Below are 22,393 nucleotides of genomic sequence, written 5' to 3' on the forward strand. Positions count from 1 at the left end.
AGCTTAGCAAGTTTGTTCCATAATTGCCCATATTTAAAGTACAAGAAACAACTAGAGATAAACTACTAGAAGAACTGAGGAAGTTTGGCTGCACATACTTACTAATGTCCTAGGCCAACTATTTCCTGCTCAATTTTCAGGTAATAGTTTGTCTTAGAAATGAATAGGTTATGGGGATTAATTAAAGAATATGCTTTTTTGGTTTCCTCATTTCTCTCTGGTACTTGACTGACTGACGTCTAAAGGTAAACTGACTCTGAGCCAGACTCCTCTAAATGACAGAGCACCATTCTGATGGTCTTTGCTGTCTAATGTTTGGACTGTACTGAGAAGCAGATGCAATTCACATCTGAATTTGCATTCAGTTCTGCACTCTACAGTCCATCCAGTGGTAGTCCAGGATGAAGGACCTACTGGGGTACACTGTTGCATCCTCCTGCATATACATATTTCCTTTTCCGATACAAACCCATCTTGTTCTGGTATTTAGTTAGAACACACACACGGGAACCTAGAAAACAAAACACACCATGTGTGAAAGAGATTAGAAGAGAGAGGCAAACAGTGAGTGCTTCTGCTCTTACAGTGGTGAGACAAGTGAGAAGCCCTGCTTTTACTTGGAGTTATCAAACTTTCTGTAGTAGAAAAAAGTTGAAAAGTGCAAAATCCATTATGCATCCACAAAAGGAAAAAGGGAAGCAACAGCTTCAGGGAAACTAAAGCCTCAAAGGACAATACAGGGCAAGAAGAAAAGACTCCACCGATTGGTACGGATGTAGGAAGTTGTATTGTTCAGGAAAGCAGATCTATTTGATGCTTTTTTGCCTGACACCTTGCCTCTTACGCAAGCAAAAAGAAGCAAGCCAAGTCCCAACTCACGAACAAGGCAAGAGAACTCATTACCACTGGTGCTCATGCATAGATTTTGGAGTTGCCTCTTCTTGAAAGGCATGTAGACTGTAAACATGAAGATCACAAAGTCTTACCCTCTTAGCTGCATCCTCATGCTCTAGGCATTCAGAGTGCCGTTTTGTCCAATTCTCTTTTCAATTCAGGCCATTTCAGTGCCTTTTGTCAACTGCCTGGTTAATCTCTCTTTGATAGACATAGAATTGTAACCTTGCCTCAACCCCAGAATTTTATTTTATAATCATAACTATGAGAGGATGAATGGAAGGAAGATGCTCCCAGTTAAGTAAATAAATGGAACAGGCCAATTATAGAACTTCAATTCTCACTAGGAACTTCCCCTTTCTACTTTTTTTCTTCCGAGAGTTTTAAGTAAAATCTAAGACATCAGAGGCACTTTTTGGTCTTCCTTTGTTGAGTTTAAAAAAATGCCTTAGTCAGGAAAAGCATATTTGATGACTCCTAATCACTATTCCTGTTTGCTAGGCATGGTGTGTGGCCTAGGCTGCAGTGTGTGGCCTAGGCTGGAACCACAAACTAAGCTTCTGGGAAGGCAGCAACCGAAGAATGCCTCATCTGGGATTCCACAGCTGCCAGAGGTTGTCCTTGCCCCTAAATGCTGGATCAGCCTCCTCACAGTCTATTTATTATGACATAAATTATCTAAAGCTTCCTCAAATCGGTGTTCAACTTAACACACACTCAGCCACCTCACCGCAAACTTATACTTCCAGAAACAATTTATTATTCACAGTCCTACCTTATCCCATACTTCACTCAAAGGAACCTTTCCGTAAGCAGCATAAGTAACAAGTTTATGCAGGCTGATGTTATGTGCCTTATGAAGCTCCCACTATTTTGGTTGAACCACAAAAAATTTGAAATGAGCTTAAAGAATCTAAATGAAATATTTCAAGTAGTATTTAAATAAGTACTTCTAGGCTTTTAAACAACACTTTAGAATTAAACAAAAAGGATTATAGCTCTTTCACAGGCATACAAAATTGAATTTATGGCCTCCAATTGGTTTATAATAATGTGACACCCAGTATCTTCTTTAGAACTATTTTTCTAAAAAGAAATTAGAATTTGAGAATTATATTGGCTAAAACTGGTGCATAGATCTGACTGGAAAAGTTGCCCATGTACTAGAGGGCTGTATGACAACATTGAACAATGCCTGATACTGTTTCTCTCTGGAATACTCTAGTATTCCTACAAAGAAGTCATGCTTATCTTAGCAAGCATATGAAGGTAAGAAAGCTGCTTTGCAAGAGACTTTGGGATACAAAGATATTTCTGGTCTGAAAAATGTTTTCTGACATCCAAATAGTGTTCTATCAAGAAAAGAATGCAAAGTGGGACTTCAGAACGTACACTGAAGGTGTTCACAATGATTGTAAGTCTCAGTGTAAACAGTGATAAGAGGACTGCTCACAGCAGGAAGAAAAAGTGGCTACTACAAAAAATAGTTGAGTCCATTGCTACTTATACAACCAATTAAAAAGTGACTAGCTTACACAGAAGGAGGTATCGCCCTAGAGACTTGACTAATGAGCTAATAAATAAATGAAAACCCCACAACCCTCCTCATCATTCTGAAACAAGTTTTCCAAATGCTGGAAACTCCTGTACTCATGATACCTTGGAAAGGTTTATTACTTCATTTTGAGAGAAGTGGCTTTGCAGGAGCAGCAGAGCAAATGAGAAGATTCTTCTCAAACAGAGTATTTCTGCCCTAACAGAACACTGAAATTATGAGTTCTCATTTCTACTGTAAGTTTACAACCTCACAACAACTGCCCAAAGGAAGCAGAAATAGAAGCACTAGCATGAAATACAGGTGAGTTCAATACCATAAAAACCTCTTTAGTACTTTAGTACAAATGCACTAGGACATTATGCTTTTTCTCCACTGACTTTGTAATGGCTGAGTTAGAACTACTTCATTGAAATGGCATTGAAAAGTGAAATTTTAAGGAAGCTGCAACATTTTTTTTCCCCGATATAGTAGCGGTTCTAAACATATCACCTTTCCTGTCAACCTCATCATACTACAGAATCTTGTCTTACTCTTGAATGACTATCCACTATTTATCATGATTCAAAAATACAACTGAAAACGTGCAGTAACTGAGATTAGCAGGTGGTAAGCATAAAACAGATGGAAGTGCTTTTTCTTGCCTACATATTTAAATAATAAAAGTCTTTCACTGCAGGATACTGACATGGCTAAGAATATAAAAATTCCCATATAGAATATGGGAATCCCATAATCCACTTGTCATCAACCTCCAGGCAGATTATGTAGTTGTCCACCATCCAGAGTGTAACATCCTAACTCAAGAGGCAAGAATATTACGGGAGTCAGACTCAAAAGCCTTGCTAAAGTCAAGGTAAGGACATCCACTACTCTTTGTTTCCCTCAAAGACGACAATTGGATTAGTCAAGCATGGTTTACCCTTGGTAAATCTATAGTGACTGTTCCCAATCATCATCATTTTCTTTGTGCAGCAGCACTCCTAGAAGAGAAGGACAAGCAGCTAACTTCTCTCCCAAGACCCTCATCTTCATGAAGCCTGTTATGCAATTAATACAAGACAGACATTCCTCTGTTAAATTTTGTAGGAAATAGATTGCAAGTATAAATTTATTTGGACAGTAATACATTCATTTGTGGCCACTGCAGCACAAACCATACATGTCCTTAAATAAGACCAAGAGAAATAAGAAAATGTTAAAAAGAAGAGCCCGTATTTGTGCATTCCATAATTCTGGTAATTCTCAACCAGATAGTGAAATTCTATTACAAAGTATCTCAAGCCTCCTATTTCCCCTCCCCAAATTACCAGTATTTAAAGCTAACTAATTTCTAGAGAGTGTTTTGCCTATTAGTTCTACCTATTAGAGAATCTCGATAGTGTATTCCAGATGCAATCCTCAACAGCTAACTTTTGGCCAGCAGATCTGTGTTCTATGTTTGTACCTCACTTGCACATGTGTATTAGAACTTAAGAGTTGCAATTCCTATAATCACTAAGCCCCCATTTTTGCATATGCCTGGAAAATCAGTGGCCATTAAAAAGTAAGTCTGTTACATGAAGAGTTTATGTAACACCTCTGTTTGGAAAGGTCACAGACACAAACAAACAAAAAAAGGCACAAAACCTGCTTGCAGGACCCTTAACTCAAGGATTGTTTCCTGACCTCATACAATGCTTTTTATCGAGATGATTTTAAAGGATGAAAACAGTAAACTATATAAGAGAACAGCGGAATTTATCAGTATGGCAACTTAGATAAAGGACAAGAGATGCAGTGCACCAGGGAAAATATGCTGTTTGATAATTAAAAAAAAAAAATTAAAAAACCCCCAAAGTTTCACTTCTTCCATTATTTCTTTTCATGGCTAAATTCTTTTGTAATGTGGGCCATCTAGGGAGTGAAATGCAAAGAGAAGCCATCTAACTAATTAAGGCAACTGCTTTCTAGAGCCTGTTCATCTTGGCTGTGACAGTTGAAACCTTTGGGCATTGATATAGATATTTAGAAAGGGGACAGTAGGGAAGGTATTTAAAAAACAGGAAAGCTTTACTGCTAAAAGTGGACTCTCCATCCAAATAAAATAGCCCTCGAGAGATCCTTACCGGAGATCCAGACCAGCTTCTTTCCAAAGTATGTCCATCAAACGCAAAATCTGGAGCGTCAACATGTCCTGTCGGAGATCTATAACAAAATGTTCAAACTGCTCCTTCAATTTCTCAGTGTGTTGTAGACAAATTTTCTAATGTTTATAAGGCCTTCAGAAAAAGGCATCTAAAAATACTAAAATACTAAAAACACTAAAATCATCAAGCCTAAAGGTTAAAGTGGGACTAAACATAATTATATCATCATGACTGATAATGCCTATACTTTGAAACCCAGTCAGAAGAAGATGCTTGATTTCTTGACCGATGTTAGAGTAAACCATGTTTATATGATGGCAATATACAGCAACACAGCTTAAGTGCAAGTGTGGGAATGAAGAAGGAAAAATTTAAAATTTTTAGCATTGCTTACCATCACCATTTTTAAAGATGATCCCTACAAGATCTCCTCCAAACATTTTATTGTTGTATACTATCCATAGAGGCTTCATTTTAGAATCCATATATCTACACTTCTCAACACTAGAAGAAAATACAACAAAAGATTTAGTAAATAAGAGTAATTCAGACGAAAAGGTCTAAACATTGTTCAAAACACAACGGAACACACAGACTTCCAGTTTGGAAGTACTCAAATGTTCTCTGCTTTCATTCTGCTACTATGCTATGAGTGTTTACCAAGTTATGAACATATCTGTTATAGATGGAATGTATTAGATACTGTGATTGGCATACACAGATCTAATGCTTAAACACCTGCATTTTCAGAGAAAGTAGTTTTCTTTAAATCCTTTCCCATCAATTTTTAGACTTTATATTTAAGTGCTGTTAAAAGTTTTAATGGCTTTTGTGTTTATAGTTATAAACAGAAGCCAAGAATGCAGTCTAATTTGCTTTTAGGCTTATATTTAAATATATTTAGCTATGGTAATGCACTAACTAAAAGAGTATTAAGTTTCATGCTGGATCACAAAAGTCTTCTAACTTAACTGATACCTTAACCTTAGGAAGATTCCCAACAGACCTTCTCTCACTATAGAACATGTTCCCTATGACAGCATACCTCCTGAAAAATACAGCCAAAGGAAGTTAAAAGCACATATGCGTTTCTGCTTCACTGTTTCCATGCAAAAGCTACATTTTATTCACTCATTCTTAACTTACTGTAGTTCTGAAAGTATAACAGAAGGATTCAGAGGAGACTGGAGGTCAGAAAGTGCTTCTCTGTAAGCATTTTGTTTCAAGCATGTATGCATTGCATCTTTTCCTTTTGCTTTGCTTTGCTTCATGGCATTCAGCTTAATTAGACTATTTAAAGTCTTCATTTTATTAAGGGCTTCCACCTGAAAGAGATATTTTATCTTTAAAAGTTATTGCTCTGATTTTACACATAATACAATGCAAAAAACCATTTCAAAATGAAGTATTAAATAATTCTGTAACTTTTTAAAAATGGAAAGAATAGATGGCAATTAAGGTGGCATTCCTGAAAAAACATGAGAACAGCCTTTCCTAAGTCACTTGTGTCCCAGAAATCCCATTTTAGTAAATAACAAAGACACTGATGGGATGAAAGCTCCTAAGCTTCAAGTCACTTTTTAAAGCATGACTTAACATTTCCAAAAAAATGAATGAAGTATTTTAACATATGATATGTTTACACAAATTCCTTCTTCAAAATACAATTTTCGTCCACTAATTCAACAAAGCACATAACATAGATGCCTCTATCCATACTGAAGTCAACATAAATACTGAGTGCTTCATACCTCTAACAAAATCAACTATTACTTGAGATGAGCTATGGATACAGATACTTCACTGTATGCATTCAGTTATTTGCACACAATACGATATGGCCACATGACTACTTGCAGACAATTTTCACATACATAACTACACATACTTAACTTTTATAGAATAGAGTCTTAAGTGTTTGTTCATTAAAATTCTGCTGAAGTTAGGCATAAGGCAAATGCTCTAATCAGTTAAGGTGGTCCGAATCATAATATCTCATCTAAGCAATATTATTACCTTAAAAATGTGTAAAAATGCAAGGCAATTATTTGCAATCAATACAGGTGAGTTTAACCCTTTTTTCCCCTTCTTCTGCTTTGGAAAGTTTTCTACTGCTACGTAATTTCTAAGAAAACAAGTAAACTAGTGATGTAAATGTACATAACACTAACAGAGAAAAGCCCTTCAGTAACAAACCTAGATAGCACATACAACAAAGATAATTTCTACACTGCATCTACATCTAAGCAACTTGTTAGCCGAATATAAAATAGTCACTACAACAATCAGCTGTATTTGCACTAGCCACAGTCAACATGCTCGGTAATACACATATTCTCTAGCAAACAGCATCAATTTAATAACTACAAAAGTTGATTTCCATACAAGGAAGCTTCAGTCGAACTTACAAGGTGCTGAGTCAAAACTTACCACACTTCTACAGACAGACTGAACGCTGTCAGGCAGGATGCTGTGGAAATTGTATGCAGTTTGATTATAAAACTGAGGCAATGGAGACCTGCCAGGTCAGCCATCTGTCAAAACCAAAAGCGCTCTGCTTTTCCACTATTCTAGGAGCTGTACAAACATCAGTGACAAGGGAACAAAACAGAACCTGTGTTGTACAAACAGGAACTTTTTAAAGTATTTCTACTTTGAATTTCTTCCGTGTTTGCACAGTTGGGAATTTTTTTGCCCCTTCTTTGATTGCACTGACATTTGTTTCCTGTGAAGTGCACAAAAACTTTACTGACCTTAGGTCTATTGCTTAAAGCATTTCACCACCTAATGTTTTTATGATTTTGACAATACTAACAAGCACACATGTGTAAGAGATGGTCTTTTCAATGTCCTGTGAACTGCAGTAATAAAGAGCACAACAGTACATTCCTGTTCCATATGCCTCTCAAAGCATTGTTTCAATGTAGACAGTATCAAAACTGTCAGAAATAACACTCATCAGACAGGTATCTACGGAGTAAGTCTTCGTGGCCTGATACAGCAAACACATTAATTCCAGAGAGAGATGATTTTTCAAAGATTTTTATGGTCGCAATTTAAATTAACTTGCTAAAACTGCATTAGAGACTTCAAACATGATTTGTGAGTGTCTCTTAATAATCTGCTGACACACTTATTAGCGTATTTAAAAGCAAACCTCTCACACTTATTAGGGTATTTAAAAGCAAACATCTCTCCTTTTTTTTTTAAATCATACATCTATATTAACACTAAAATGAGTATTTGGTTTACTTCAACACCTCTATTTCCAGGAAATACTACATTATACTACAACTTCAGGGGGTTTTGCATCACCTTTTAACAAAAGCCAAAGCTGCAGGAAGTAGTCCTGGAGTCACCTAAAGTTTAGATAGAAAGGTAATAGTTTCTATTGAACAAGCTACCCTTACTGGGGAAAAAAGGTCACAGGTTTCAAGTGCACAGAAACCCTTCCTCACTTAATAATCCAGACAGCCTACTGTTCTATCCAGAACATATGCATACCGCTGAAAGTATCTCACCCATGTCAGAAGACTGTAAAAACAGCTCCTGACCTCTGAGTCCCCAGAGCACTAACTGCTTTCTGTGCCAGGGAGGTCTGCTCCATCATCCATCTATTTAGCCCTTTTATTTCTCTGTTTCATCCATGCTTCCTTCTCTTCCCTGCTCCCCAACAGATGGGCTTTGTCAAGGTAACCAATATGCCCCATAGGAGCAATGGAACAAGTATCTGAGTTACAAGCTAGGATAAGTCATGATTTAAAGGAGAAGGGAAGCCTATACCTGTTTAGCAAGCACTTTCATATGAGCAACACTTCCTCGGCAGTAAGCTTCAAGTATCAAACCGAACTGTACTGAAACGGCAGGTATGTGAACCTCTGACCTATAAGAAGAAAAGCTTCTCATCAGACCACAGCATTTACAGATTAGCATTCTTGAAGTCATTAAATGAAACAAAAAAACCAAACACCAAAACACCTCATGGTCATGTAGATAAAACAAAAAGCCAGATTTCTTAAGAAATAACAGAACACTTATGTGCTGAAGACTATGAGGACTGGCTGGTTTCAATGCATGCCACTTGTTTCAAGGTCTAGGACTGTTCTGGAGGCAGTAATGCCAAGAGGCAGCGATTGGATATTTGTTTTCAGGAACCCCTTTTATTCAAGAAAGTAGTACTGCTAAGTCATAGAAGACAATATTGACAATCAGGGCTGACGTTAAACCACGTGTTCTCAAACGTTTGTAAGGGAAAAGCCAAAATTTGCCTGAGGGGGAACACTTGGGAACAAACCACTGAACCTTATGCCAGAGCCAATTATCCTCCAAAACATTCTCATGCAGTACTTGCTCTTTTTATTTAGAAATATTAAAATAAACTGTACTTTGAAGACAGAATCAACCTATAACCCATTCTGCAAGGTTTCTGCCATTCACAGAACTGATCATCTAAAGTAGCAACGACTCATAGAACTGCTTTTATTTTCTGTTACTCTCAACAATAATATAAATTTTTCCCAACTGTGAGGTATAAATATTGTACTTTTACTGCACGCACAGCCAAAACAAACACTAAAGTTATATACAAACTTAACTTATCAGACAGAGCTGAATGCATTTTGGAATACTTTCGCCAAACAATAGATTACAAACCACTGTAATATATTTTTAATTACAGGCTTGCTCTGATCTATAAATGCCAAAGGTAAAGAAACATAAAAAGGACTTGTACGGGACTACAATAATGGCTCATTTAGAAAAATCCTCAAGAAATCATATTTGAAATTGCAATCAGGCTCAACAGTTTCAGAAAGACGCAAGGGAAAATCTCCTACCTTAGATGCCAAAACAACATCTGTCCTATTCTCCTATTAGCGAGTGCTCTCTCTAACAGAAATCTGGACAGCGCACAATCAAGAAAAGGTTCATATTTCAGGACTTGCACAAGTTGAAGAAGATACTGAGAGAGCTCTTCGTCACTAGAATGAGGTACATAAAAGCAGTTAGTAACAGAGTAACTAGATTAATGATATTCCAGAAATTCAGATGCATATGAGAAATCCTGCGATGACAGATTTGTTTCAATAGCAAGAGTGTCCCCCAATTTTTCAGTCACATGGAGAAGGACAACGATACACAGCTTAGTGCAACTGCCAGACCGATCAATTCATCAGTAAGTTATACCTTTAGCAGAACCTTAAGGCCCTCAACGTTGTAAGTAAAAAGCTGGTGCCCTGTCATGGGCTTTTACAAGATCAAGATCTCAGCCTCAGTGCTAGGTTAAGCATCTGGGACATTAGCTATTTCAAATTATTTCAGACTGGACATTGGCTCCCTCTGACCACTCAACCTCTGACTGAGGAGCTGGACCTTTGGAACCACATAAAGAACCACTGTAACCTAGCAGTTAGATGCAGTGGGCACAGACAAGAACTGAGAGTAATTGCGTATACCTATCAAAGTCACTCAGCTTACAAGGAAGGGGGAGGACAGTACTCATTCCACTGAAAGAAATTCAACTAACATGTCTTTAAAAGTTACTGTCAGTTCATAGGTGTTAGTTTATTAAGTTACACCTACAAAGTGATCCATTTAGCCAAAATGTTTGGGGTTTTGTTTGTTTGTTTGTTTTTAAATCATACCAACAACATGAAAGTTTCTAGAGGATAATTAAAAGTACATCATCTTTGAGAAACCAAACAGTGCCCAAATTACTCCTACTTCATAAGTACAAATTTAAGTATTTAGCCACAGTTCATAAACATACCTTTGAAAAGCCTCTATGTTAATTAACTACTGCAAGTAATATTCTGACATAATAAAAATAATTCCAATAATTTTCTGTAAAATCCTGTATTCCCCTCCCCCCAAAAACCCTCTCACACTTGACAATTATGTTAGTCTAGAACAAATGTGAACATTCCTTGACTTTTTACATTTGAGTTTCTTTTCTCTTACAAAGGCCCTGCAAAAGATATAAGGAAAAGAGTAGAAATTCTTCTGTCCATCACCTGAAGACTTCAGAGATGCAAATACTGAATTCTTTCATTCTCTCCATCTTACTCTGAAAAACTTCACTAACTTGGTAAAAACTTTCAATTATGCTGTGTTGTATTTATTTTCACCTTTAGGTTACAGTTTTTACCAGCTACCTTCATCAGACTTTTTAAAGAAGTTGAAAATGGATTTCTGACACTCAGCTGAACACGATCTTGCTTCAGAGCCAGAACTAAGAATACTGGAAATAATTCCAGATGTAACAATTCAGTATTATTAGTATAGCCCAGCAGCTAGATTGCTTGTTTGCATTTGAAAGAAGTCAAAACATTCTTTTTTTTTCTTACCCCAAAAGTCTAGCCTTGACCATTAAAAAATTAATCATTAAACCATTCACCACAGAGAATTTAGAATTCAAGGACAGGAAATATGCAGTAATGCTGCAAATGATAATGTTATACAAATCTTGCCCTAGGTTACAGTGAAGAGCAAAATTATATGCGATAAAGGAAGAACTGCAGGTATCAAAAGCTACTGTGAAGAACAAACCAACCAGTAATTCTCTGGGTTTTTATTATGTGCTGCAGCTTACATTTCTATTAAATGATACAGCGAATACCTAACACAGAGTGTGAGGTGGCTAGATGGCAGTTTTTATAGTATTCGACTATTGTAATATTTTGTCCCTTGTTATTAAAAAGTTCTCGCACTATCTTGCTTCCCCTTTGTCCAAGAAAGGGGTGAATACACAACTCTCTGGGACAAAGGTACATTGGTGTTCTCTTAGCAACATGGAAAATGATAGTCATGGAATACAAGATGTCAGAATAAGACGGTTTTATTTGGCTGCCAACGTGCTTATCTAGAAATTAGACCACTTAATTTAGCCATCTATTCATTGCAGGCAGTGTGTTTAAATCTTTCCTCTTTGGGTTCTTTTTTTCCTATAAACAAACAGAATACAGCTTTTCACCCCAGAAATCCTTGCATGCTGAAATAATACAATATACTCACCTCATTTGTTTTAAACAACCCACTGCATATTCTCTGACATACTGGTCTGGATAATTGAAATCCAACAATTCTAATGCTTCTCTAGGCAGCAGCTTGGGCCATATCTGAAGGAGAGCCTGAAGCTGTTTTAAAAAGAAGACTATTAGGTTACAGGTAAAGTAACTATTTTAAGAAAACAGATGGGTATAACTGCCTATAAAAGCATTCACACTAACAGAAGGAGCTTACAGGCTGCAGTGGGGGGGGGGGCAGGAAAGGAGAGAAATAATTCTGGGAAAATGGGCCCACTTCTGGTTAAGTTTCTTATCCTTTAAAATTATCTATATTATTTTTTTGGCAGCAGGTCTCATTTACACTTAGTCTGAAAAATCTGTTTCTTCACACATAGACACAATGCACAGTTGTTGTGGTTTAACCCCAGCCAGCAACTAAGCACCACGCAGCCGCTCACTCACTTCCCCCCACACCCAGTGGGATGGGGGAGAAAATTGGGGAAAAAAAAAGTAAAACTCATGGGTTGAAATATGAACACTTTAAAAGAACAGAAAAGAAGAAACTAATAATGATAGTAACACTAATAAAATTACAATAGTAACAATAAAAGGACTGGAATATGCAAGTGATGCACAATGCAATTGCTCACCACCTGCCAATCGATGACCAGTTAGTCCCCGAGCAGCAATCCCCCCGCCCCCACTCCCCCCAGTTTATATACCAGGCATGACATCACATGGTATGGAATATTCCTTTGGCCAGTTTGGGTCAGCTGCCCTGGCTGTGTCCCCTCCCAACTTCTTGTGCCCCTCCAGCCTTCTTGGTGGCTGGGCATGAGAAGCTGAAAAATCCTTGACTTCAGACTAAACGTTACTTAACAACTGAAAACACCAGTGTTACCAACATTCTTCTCATACCAAACTCAAAAACATAGCACTGTACCAGCTACTAGGAAGAAAATTTACTCTATCCCAGCTGAAACCAGGACAACAGTAAACAAAAATTAGGTAACCTCAGATTTGTAAGTTTTAGAAACAGTTTCAATAAAATTTAGATAATGTTTTGTAAATGCTTTCATAAATATAAACATTTTGGTAATGGTAAAGATTTTCCATTAAAAAAAAATTAAAGAAGGTTTTTGTTGATAGAGATCTTTACCAAAAATATTTATCCAGCTCAACTGATGGAGCCTTTTCCCACATGCACTGTGAACAGTAATGAGCTTAAATTGCAAAAAGGATGATTCAGGTTAGGTATTTTTAAAAATGCCCAATACTGAAGACAATGATGTGCTGGAAAAAATTACAGAAAACACTAGTGTATCATTTTGGACTACCAAGAACAACATCATCTAGAAGTCTCCTAAAATAAACTGGTTTATTGCATTTTAATGAAGCTACCCGCTGAGAGTATATTTTTAATAATATGTATATAGTTGTATGACTGTAACAGTACACTATTACTCAAAATAAATAAGGTTGAATGTGTAAATGCAGTGTATCAACAGCACAAGATTTTTCTTCTCCATATGAATGAGTCATAACTCATGATAAAAACACCCTTTCCTACAAATTAGATAATACAGGTATTTCATATTTAAATAGCAACTTATAAAATCTGAATTATTACGAAGATGTTATTTTCCTCCTGATTTAGTAATCCTTTTACACCAACAGTGAAAAAAATCTCTATTCCTACTATATGTCATAGTTCAACTAAACGCTTCCAGTTCAAGTATGACAAACACGTATAAGTTCATAGTCTCAGCCTGCATTTAACAGGCATGCTCATAACACTATTTAAACACCTACAGGGCCAGATTCTGAACTGGTTCATCCATGCAGTTTTGTGAAATTCGCAAGGCAAGAAATGGGGACAGATCAATCACAATGCAAAGCCAGTGGCCATGCTACAATTCCAAAAGTGGAAGAAAGAATCAATTAAACTATTTTCATGGGCAAATACTGGTATGAAACATGCAAGGTTCATAATGATATGAAGTAAAATTAAAGATGTGTTTAAATATAGATGTCAGTCCCACAGAAATAAACATGCAAAAATCTATTCAATCCACAGCCCAGTAAGGGTCAACGACACCAGTCCTTACGTCAAGAACTACAGCCATCAACACTTGCATATCATGGAATACTTGTATTGAAATTCTGAGACAAATACTAACACTGAGCAGATACTTACTACCATAAAACAGATGTTCAAAGTGCAAGCAGCAGCTATGCTTGTCAGACACACAGTAAGAAACTTCAGAACAAATGTATCAGAACTTCTAGACAACCTACTTTAGATCAGGTGCAGAACCAACAAAAATATAGAAACATTTTGTTAATAATGAATGATCAAAATGAATGGAGAACCTGAAATACAGTCTGAAAAGATGAGTCAAAGTGGCCTTACATGCCTCACATATCAGGCCATGAATTTTGAAAGTCATAGTCTACAGCATGTACATTAACCGAGAAGTTTATTTGAAGATACAGACCTCCTCAATTTGACTGCTGAAATTATTTCAGAGGTTATTACAATGAGAAAATGTTAAGTGATATGAGATTAGAGGAAGAAAGATCTAAATGACCTATGAAACAGCCAAGAAAATTCCCCAAACACCTACTGCTCTGTTCATGTTCTGCCTTGGAACTTCTATGAAGAGAGAAGTGCCATCCAACTAGCTCCACATCCAGGTACGTTGCACGCTTCTCAAAAGTGCAGGTGAAAGGATATCAGAAATACTTGTTGCATGTGGGCAAAAGAAACTTGCACCAAGAAATGCCCTCATCTGGTTTGGCAAGAGGGAGGTAACTCTGAAGAAGCTCCAAGTACATCTCATTTGTAAAGAAATTTTACATTTCAAAATATGTGTTTCAAGGTCTTAAAATTTCTCTGCAATATCAAACATGTTAAAATGCTGCACGCATGAAATACTGCATACTTCTCTCACATGGTTTAACAGCTCCTGACAAGTTGTGAAAAAACAAGGAGCTTTGTTGTTGAGGAATTCTCAACAATCTAAAGGTTTAGAGAAAACTCAAACATGGCCTTTATATATCAATATTTTTTCTATAAAGAAATAACCACAATTTCTTTCCTAACAAGACAAGTTTACTATAAGAGACAATACAATTAAGCACAGGCCAGTATTTTTATTCTGGTTATTTTGAGTATTTAATAAATTATCTGTCCTTTCCCTAGTTCTCATTAATGATGGTGTCACTTCACTGGAAGCGGGTGGATTTTTTTTTTTTTTCCTTAATAATGGCTAAATTTTGCTTCGAGAATAAATACTGCCTGTGAATTCTGCTAACAAGTTCTGCCACCCTACTATGCTGAGTAAGGAGGTTATGGCAACAGTGAGGGCAAACACTTTCAGAATTCCTTCAGTGCAACTGTTCTACTAAAATATTGCAATACAAGAGCTTGGGTGAAGTTTATATGGTAAGTAATACAAGAAAGTTGCAAAAATCCGTTGTATATAACTTTATGGACCACTGAACTAATAGATTAAAGATGGTCTACAATCAAGTATAATACTCCATTTCTGAAAAACCTTACTACTTATGAGCTGCATTAATAGCAAGAAGAATATATTTATTTAGTTCATTTTTCTTATAACAGCTGGTGTTTGGTTGTTTTGGGGGGGTTGGTTATTTTTTTTGGTTTTGTGTTTGTTTGGGTTTTTTAAACTTTTTACCTTAAGTGTTTACTGAAATACTTACAGCTAAAAATAGGCATTTAAAAAACTTCTAGTACCACAGCATGCATGTTGTAGCAGCACAAATATTGCAACATACAGCTAGTACTATATATATATATTTAATTTTAATGAGAGGTAAATTATAAGTCCTGCTAATTTTGGAACTCATAAAATTCATGAGGCTGTCTTGCCTTACCTGAAAAGGTAAGTCATTGGGAATACTTATATGTCTATGTATTACAGAAATACTTGGCATGTTTAAGGATAAGATATCATTTTGCAGATATAATATTGGTTTTGGCAGCAAGAATAGTCTAATATAAACCACACTATTGTCTATCCATAAGCAAACATAAATACTACATTCCTTCCAGAAAGTACACAGTAACAAGCAAGATGACTTGTATTTTCAGCCATCTGTTTAAATAAAATGCTTTATACATATTTTTTAATATTTCCAAATTTAAAGGACTTTGAGCTGTCAGCCAATATCCATACTCCAAATAGCAGAATTTTGAAAAGTTACCAAAGGCTGTATTTCAAAGGCCCGAGCAAGCAGTAAGAACACCTTTTCCTTCATATATTTTAACGAGTAAACAAATACCTGCTTATATTTGATAGAATCATAGAATGGTTTGGGTTGGAAGGGACCTTAAAAATCATCTAGTTCCAAGCCCCCTGTCATGGGCAGGGACACCTTCCACTAGACCAGGTGTCTCAAAGCCCCATCCAACCTGGCCTTGGACACTTCCAGGGATGGGGCATCCACAACCTCTCTGGGCAACCTGTTCCAGTGTCTCATCACCCTCACAGGGAAGAACTTCTTCCTTACATCTAATCTAAATCCACCCTCTTTCAGTTTAAAGCTATTACCCCTTGTCCTATCACTACATGCCCTTGTAAAAAGTCCATCTCCGGCTTTCTTGTAGGCCCCCTTTAAGTACTGGAAGGCTGCTATAATGTCTCCCCGGCGCCTTCTCTTCTCCAGGCTGAACAACCCCAACTCTCTCAGCCTATCCTCATAGTGGAGGTGCTCCAGCCCCCTGATCATCTCTGTGGCCCTCCTCTGGACTCGCTCCCACAGGTCCATGTCCTTCTTATGTTGGGGACCCTAGACCTGAACACAGTACTCCACGCGGGGTCTCAAGAGCAGAGTAGAGGTGGAGAATCACCTCCCTCAACCTGCTGGTCACACCACTTTTGATGCAGCCCAGGACATGGTTGGCTTTCTGGGCTGCAAGGGCACATTGCCAGGTTGAGCTCATCAACCAACACCCCCAAGTCCTTCCCCTCAGGGCTGCTCTCAATCCACTCATCACCCAGCCTGTATTTGTGCTTGGGATTGCCCCAGCCCATGTGCAAGACCTTGCAGTTGGCCTTGCTGAACTTCATGAGGTTCGCACAGGCTCACCTCTCAAACTTGTCAAGGTTGCTCTGGATGGCATCCCTTCTTTCCAGCATATCGACCGCACCACACAGCTTGGTGTTGTCAGCAAACTTGCCGAGGGTGCACTCAATCCCACTGTCCACGTCGCCAACAAAGACGTTAAACAGTGCCAGTCCCAATACTGATCCCTGAGGAACTCCACTCGTCATTGGTCTCAGACATCGAGCTGTTGACTGCAACTCTGAGTGCAGCCATCCAGCCAATTCCTTATCCACCCAGTGGTCCATCCATCAAATCCATGTCTCTGAATTTAGAGACAAGGAAGTTGTGCGGGACAGTGTCAAATGCTTTGCACAAGTCCAGGTAGATGACATCCGTTGCTCCTCCCTTACCCACCAACACCATAACCCTGTCGTAGAAGGCCACCAAATTTGTCAGGCATGATTTGCCCTTAGTGAAGCCATGTTGGCTGGCACCAATCACCTCCTCATTTTCCATGTACCCTAGCATAGTTTCCAGGGGGATCTGCTCCATGATCTTGCCGGGCACAGAGGTGAGGCTGACTGGCCTGTAGTTCCTGGGTCTTCCTTTTTTCCCTTTTTAAAAATGGGGCTTATGTTTCACCTTTTCCAGTCAGTAGGAACTTCCCCGGGCTGCCATGACTTCTCAAATATGATGGATAGTGGCTTAGCCACTTCATCCGCCAGTTCCCTCAGGACCCACAGATGCATCTCATCAGGTCCCATGGACTTGTGCACCTTCAGGTTCCTTAGATGGTCTCAAACCTGATCTTCTCCTACAGCGGGTGGTTCTTCATTCTCCCAGTCCCTGCCTTTGCCTTCTGTGACTTGGGCAGTGTGTGGCTGGAGTACTTGCCGGTGAAGACTGAGGTAAAAAACTTGAGTACCTCAGCCTTCTCCATGCCCTGGGTAATCAGGACTCGTTTCCTTCTGGAGAGGGCCTACATTTTCCCTCATCTTCCTTTTATCACCGATGTACCTATAGAAGCTTTTCTTGTTGCCCTTGACGTTCCTGGCCAGAATTAATTCTATCAGGGCTTTGGCTTTCCTAACCTGATCCCTGGCTGCTCAGACAATTTCTCTGTATTCCTCTCAGGCTACCTGTCCTTGCTTCTACCCTCTGTAGGCTTCCTTTTTGTGTCTGAGTTTGTCCAGGAGCTTCTTGTTCATCCACACAGGCCTCCTGGCATTTTTGCCTAACTTCCTCTTTGTTGGGATGCATCATTCCTGAGCTTGGAAGAGGTGATCCTTGACTATTAACCAGCTTTCTTGGGCCCCTCTTCCCTCCAGGGCTGTATCCCATGGTACTCTACCAATACAGTTTGTATTTCCAGATAACTTTTAATAATGAAAAATAAATTCAGAAGCACATAACAGAATTACTTAGGAACAAAGGATTCTTGCACATGAAAGAACACCAGTGAGCAAGGAATGTGCGGGTGCTACACTTTGTTAGTGTAGTGTTAATGGCACAAACAATGAGCTAGGATGAAATTCCATTTATTTTTATAAGTTCACAGAACATATACATCTAGCTGGTAGGAAGGATACAATAGAAAATAAACTCTATGCTGGAGGCGAACTAAGATTCTGACTGACTGGATAATCACAAAAATCACATGATGAATAGATAGAAGTTGAGTTTTCATGCAGTGGTTTCCTTTTCTTCCGAGAACACCTAGCTTGTAACAGGCAAAGGTCAGAATACTGAGCTAGAATAGAAATTTATACTATCAATCATAATCCTTCACAGCAAACGCTTTTTAGCTTAAAGTTTTTTAAAAATAAAACCAAAAATTTTAATTTAAAATTTAAAAAATGAGACTCGTGGAAAGACATATATATATTATCTCAGTGTAACAGTCTGCATGAAGTTGAGCATCATTTAAATGTGCAATTCCATCAGGATAAGCAGATGAACAAAACCTCTGGGTTTACCCCTTAGAGTGAGTACTGTGCTTGTTAACACTGGCCAGATTTTTATGGTTTTGCCCAACTTGCCCTGTACACACACAGACTAAAAAGTTTCAATACAAATCCAGGAATCTGTTATTTTATTACTTTTAAGTCAGTCTATCAAGCAGGAATGGTGCCACTATAAACTCAGATAATTTTTCCTATATCAAAGTTCCACCTATTCCCAAAAAGCATCACAGGAGTTAGATTCTGTTTTGGTAAATACAGAAAAAGGCAGGTACACCAACTTCTTTACAGTATAGTGGAATAACCTTGCACATCTATACAGCAAACAAATGATACAGTTTTACTGAAAATGTAATCTTGTAGCACAGCAGCAGTCTTCAAGTTCTGAATTACTTACAGTTACTTTAAAAGAGACCCTATTTGGTCAAACAGTCAAGATGATGAGAATGAAGTATTTTGTACCACTAGTGGGTATCATATCTCTTCAAACAATCATGTGTCTGCCTCAATGAAGTTTAATTACCCAGTCTGAGATGTGGATTTTTATAGTCTTTGAGCAGTTTAACAATTTTTATAAGAAGCTTTATTTCATATCTTGATTTACAAACTTAAAACTTCTTTAAGTTTAAAATGTATAAATAAATAATTGCTGTACTCTTCTCATCATTCAGAGGCCCTCTGAAATGCATTCTGGGTGGTTTTTTAAGATAATAAGTTCTTCCTTATGCGTCCAGGCCACAGAAGGTAAACAATGAACTTTGGTTTATACAATAGTACCATTTCAAAATGACTATACTTGGGAAAGAAAGCCTATTTACTCATGATTTGGCTCCAGGATTTTTCCCCACCATCATTGTCTTTTCCCTTACCTGAGCAACGTCTTCAAGTTTGTTCCATTTTAAAGAGAGCAGCAGTTTAGGCAATGATTGTGGAAAATTTTCACGACAGTCATATCGCAAAGTCCAAATAAGATCCATTTCATTTTCACAGAGTTGAGATAAAGGATCTCTTTCCATTATTTCTTTTAGCACAATATAAAACTTCTTACCACCTCGACCCTAGAAAATGAGAAATGTATAATGTTTTGATATATTCAGCAAGATTTTTATATTTTAGCTCAAATACTAGATACCCTACACCAAGAAGAACGTAAGATAAAACTCATGAAACACAGGAGAATGACTCCTATGACTTTCTTTCAGATTTCAGATTTCTTGAGCTATAAGAACTGTAAATAATAGATTAAAAATGCAGTGTACAAAAGTTTCTGAAAAAGTAACTAAACTTTAGAGCTAATGACACTAGATGGCAATATTTCTATTTTCCAACTCTAACATGGAGAACTTTCATTTAGGATGCATATACTTTCTCCTTTTGTTTTTCAAGTGAGCAAATTTAATAGAAATACGGGGGGGGGCTGTTAATTAAAAGCCAAAAAATACTTTTCCAACAATAAACAAAGGGAAGTACATTTGCCAAGTATACAAACACATTTTTTTGGCTTCTAATCCAGACATTTTCCTCCATTTTATATCTCTGAAACATTAACATTAGTACTGAATCTGTAAATCAGTTTGTATGAGTGAGTCTTCACACTGGCTCAGTTAATACCTTCTGTCCCAGCCATGCCCTTATGTAAACTACAAGGGCAGAAATTAAAGCAATGATACCAGCAACAATAGCATTCCAGAAATTAATGGGAGACAAAAGAAACTGCTGCTTCTGGATAAGGAGGTAGTAGTTGAAGGGGATAAATTAGTTTCAATACATATTTTGAAAAACAATATGGCAAGCTTTAAATACCAAAGTCAACTTTATCTTCACAAAGCTGAAGAAGTTTCTACATAATTTTAAGAGGCAGGCAAGATCTTTACATTAATAATAAAAAAAAACAATGAAAAGTTCAGAGGAAATGGTAGGCAAAATCAATTAGAATTCGTAGCAAAAATAAACAGCTCTCACCAAATAACATTCTGCACAGGTGGGGGGGGTGGTGGCGGGAGAAGAAGTATCTGCTGCACACAGAATTTAAGTTTAGCTCCTTCTAGAAATAAGTGCCTGAGCCTTGTATTGTGCTGAAATGTTTTAAGTAAACATTTGCATGTAAAAATACCACCTAAGCATAAATTCTTTAGGAGTGAATAGACTTTAAAAAGCTAGTTGAATTGCAATGCTTGTTTAGTAAAACTAAGTACATACTCTGTTTCTGTATCAAAATAAGGAAACAGTCTTGACAATATGGTGATTCTTGTATCTGAAAGTGTTAATCTTTCAAATTAAAAGTCACAATAATGCCAAGTTGGCATGCTGCTATTTAAGATTTCTAATTATTTGTACATTAAGTTGTTTGCACCCAAAGTTGCAGTGAGTTTTTACTCTTCCTGAGCACTTCAGGTACTTGGTATTGTAACTGACACATTTTTCAATTAACTGCTTTATTCTTATATAAAATGCAGTTGTAATTACTGTTGATCTGACTGTGCTTTCACCATCTTAAATTGCTATCTTCTGTATTTTTGTATATAATACAAAGAAAGTGCCTTCAGATTTTGGTGATCTTTTCAAAATTTGTCAAGTTAGAACTATCCAATTCCTCAAGAAGAGCATATATTCATTAAGAAACATCTTACAGATCAATGACCATTTTTGAGGGAGCTTATCTGGAAACATCTGACAATCAAGCAAATCATCAATACTTGATAAAACTGAGCAATTTTCTAGCAGTATTTTATGCAGCCTAGGAATGTTTTCCAGATCTACTGTAAATCTTAGCTGTGTTCCAAATCCACAGAGTGTGTAAAGCAATTGTGCTTTTTGACAAAAAACAGCCAAGAAGTCCAAAACATACTGGAAAAAGTAGATACATACCTGAATTTTAAGGCAGTTCAAAGTGAATTACATAAGAAAACAGAGCCAGCAGAACTGTTGTTACTTGAGCTGTTGACTTCGTTATTTCTACATTGATGTAGAAGTTAAAAACCAAAAACCCCAGAAAAATATTTTTAAAATAGTCTTTAGCAGATGCTTACCGCCATTGCAGCATTGTCACTGCTTCTTGCAATCTCAGCTGCCTTTTCAAGTATCTACAAAAAGATGTTTTTAAATACATTAGATTTAAAAACAAATCTGACTGCATTGAAAGAACAAATACTATAGAAATAAAGCAGATAAGGAAACACTGCTATCTTTTAGATAATTACAACACTATTATTTTATATGTGCAGTGGTATAACATGGACTTCTATGCTGTGTCCCTTTTCTAATCTGCAGCACTATGGAGATCAGGAATAGGAGTGTTTATGATTACCTCCATTTTCTTCTTCTTCACCACTCCTGGGCTAAATAGTCATCCCTATCACATCTTGTTTTCTGTTTCCATTTGCATTTCCTACTTATTTTTCAGTACAGCAAGCCAACTCAACTCTACATTATCCTTTTTTTTCTCATCTACTTCTGCTGTTTGAGGGTGCTTCTCCCATGAGTCATACCTGCTACCCACAGATCCACACTTCTAGCCCTCTATTTCAGTGTGAATCCACAAACTTAGTCCTTTCACCACCCTCTCAGATCGCCCATATGATCTCAATTAGCATTTCCAGTTACTTCTCTAAACCTAGGATCTTCTCTTCTGTAACGTCATGAACAACCAGCTTCCAACAAGAACTCTTTTAATGATAAAGTGAATATTCCACCAACAAGCTCTCAGCACCAGATACAGCAACCCTCAGGAAAAAGGACTGCTACTTCTGTTAACGGCAAGGGAACATTTCCCCA

The 22,393-nt window shown here is 37.4% G+C and overlaps 1 protein-coding gene across 8 annotated transcripts in view; it reads right to left on the reverse strand.

Moving 5' to 3' along the window:
- PIK3CB (phosphatidylinositol-4,5-bisphosphate 3-kinase catalytic subunit beta) overlaps positions 1 to 22,393 on the reverse strand; it is a 118,153-nt gene that overhangs the window by 8,346 nt on the left and 87,414 nt on the right. For all 8 annotated transcript variants that reach the window (XM_052803543.1, XM_052803544.1, XM_052803542.1 and 5 more), the window contains 8 exons: positions 21,649 to 21,702; positions 19,489 to 19,677; positions 11,590 to 11,711; positions 9,414 to 9,557; positions 8,362 to 8,461; positions 5,725 to 5,903; positions 4,973 to 5,082; positions 4,558 to 4,636 (listed from right to left, as the gene is read on the reverse strand). In XM_052803543.1, coding sequence (XP_052659503.1) covers positions 4,558 to 4,636; positions 4,973 to 5,082; positions 5,725 to 5,903; positions 8,362 to 8,461; positions 9,414 to 9,557; positions 11,590 to 11,711; positions 19,489 to 19,677; positions 21,649 to 21,702 — 977 coding nt within the window. The remainder of the gene's footprint in view (positions 1 to 4,557; positions 4,637 to 4,972; positions 5,083 to 5,724; positions 5,904 to 8,361; positions 8,462 to 9,413; positions 9,558 to 11,589; positions 11,712 to 19,488; positions 19,678 to 21,648; positions 21,703 to 22,393) is intronic.

The sequence above is a fragment of the Harpia harpyja genome, chromosome 12, assembly GCF_026419915.1.
Source record: "Harpia harpyja isolate bHarHar1 chromosome 12, bHarHar1 primary haplotype, whole genome shotgun sequence".
NCBI classification, from domain to species: Eukaryota; Metazoa; Chordata; class Aves; order Accipitriformes; family Accipitridae; genus Harpia; species Harpia harpyja.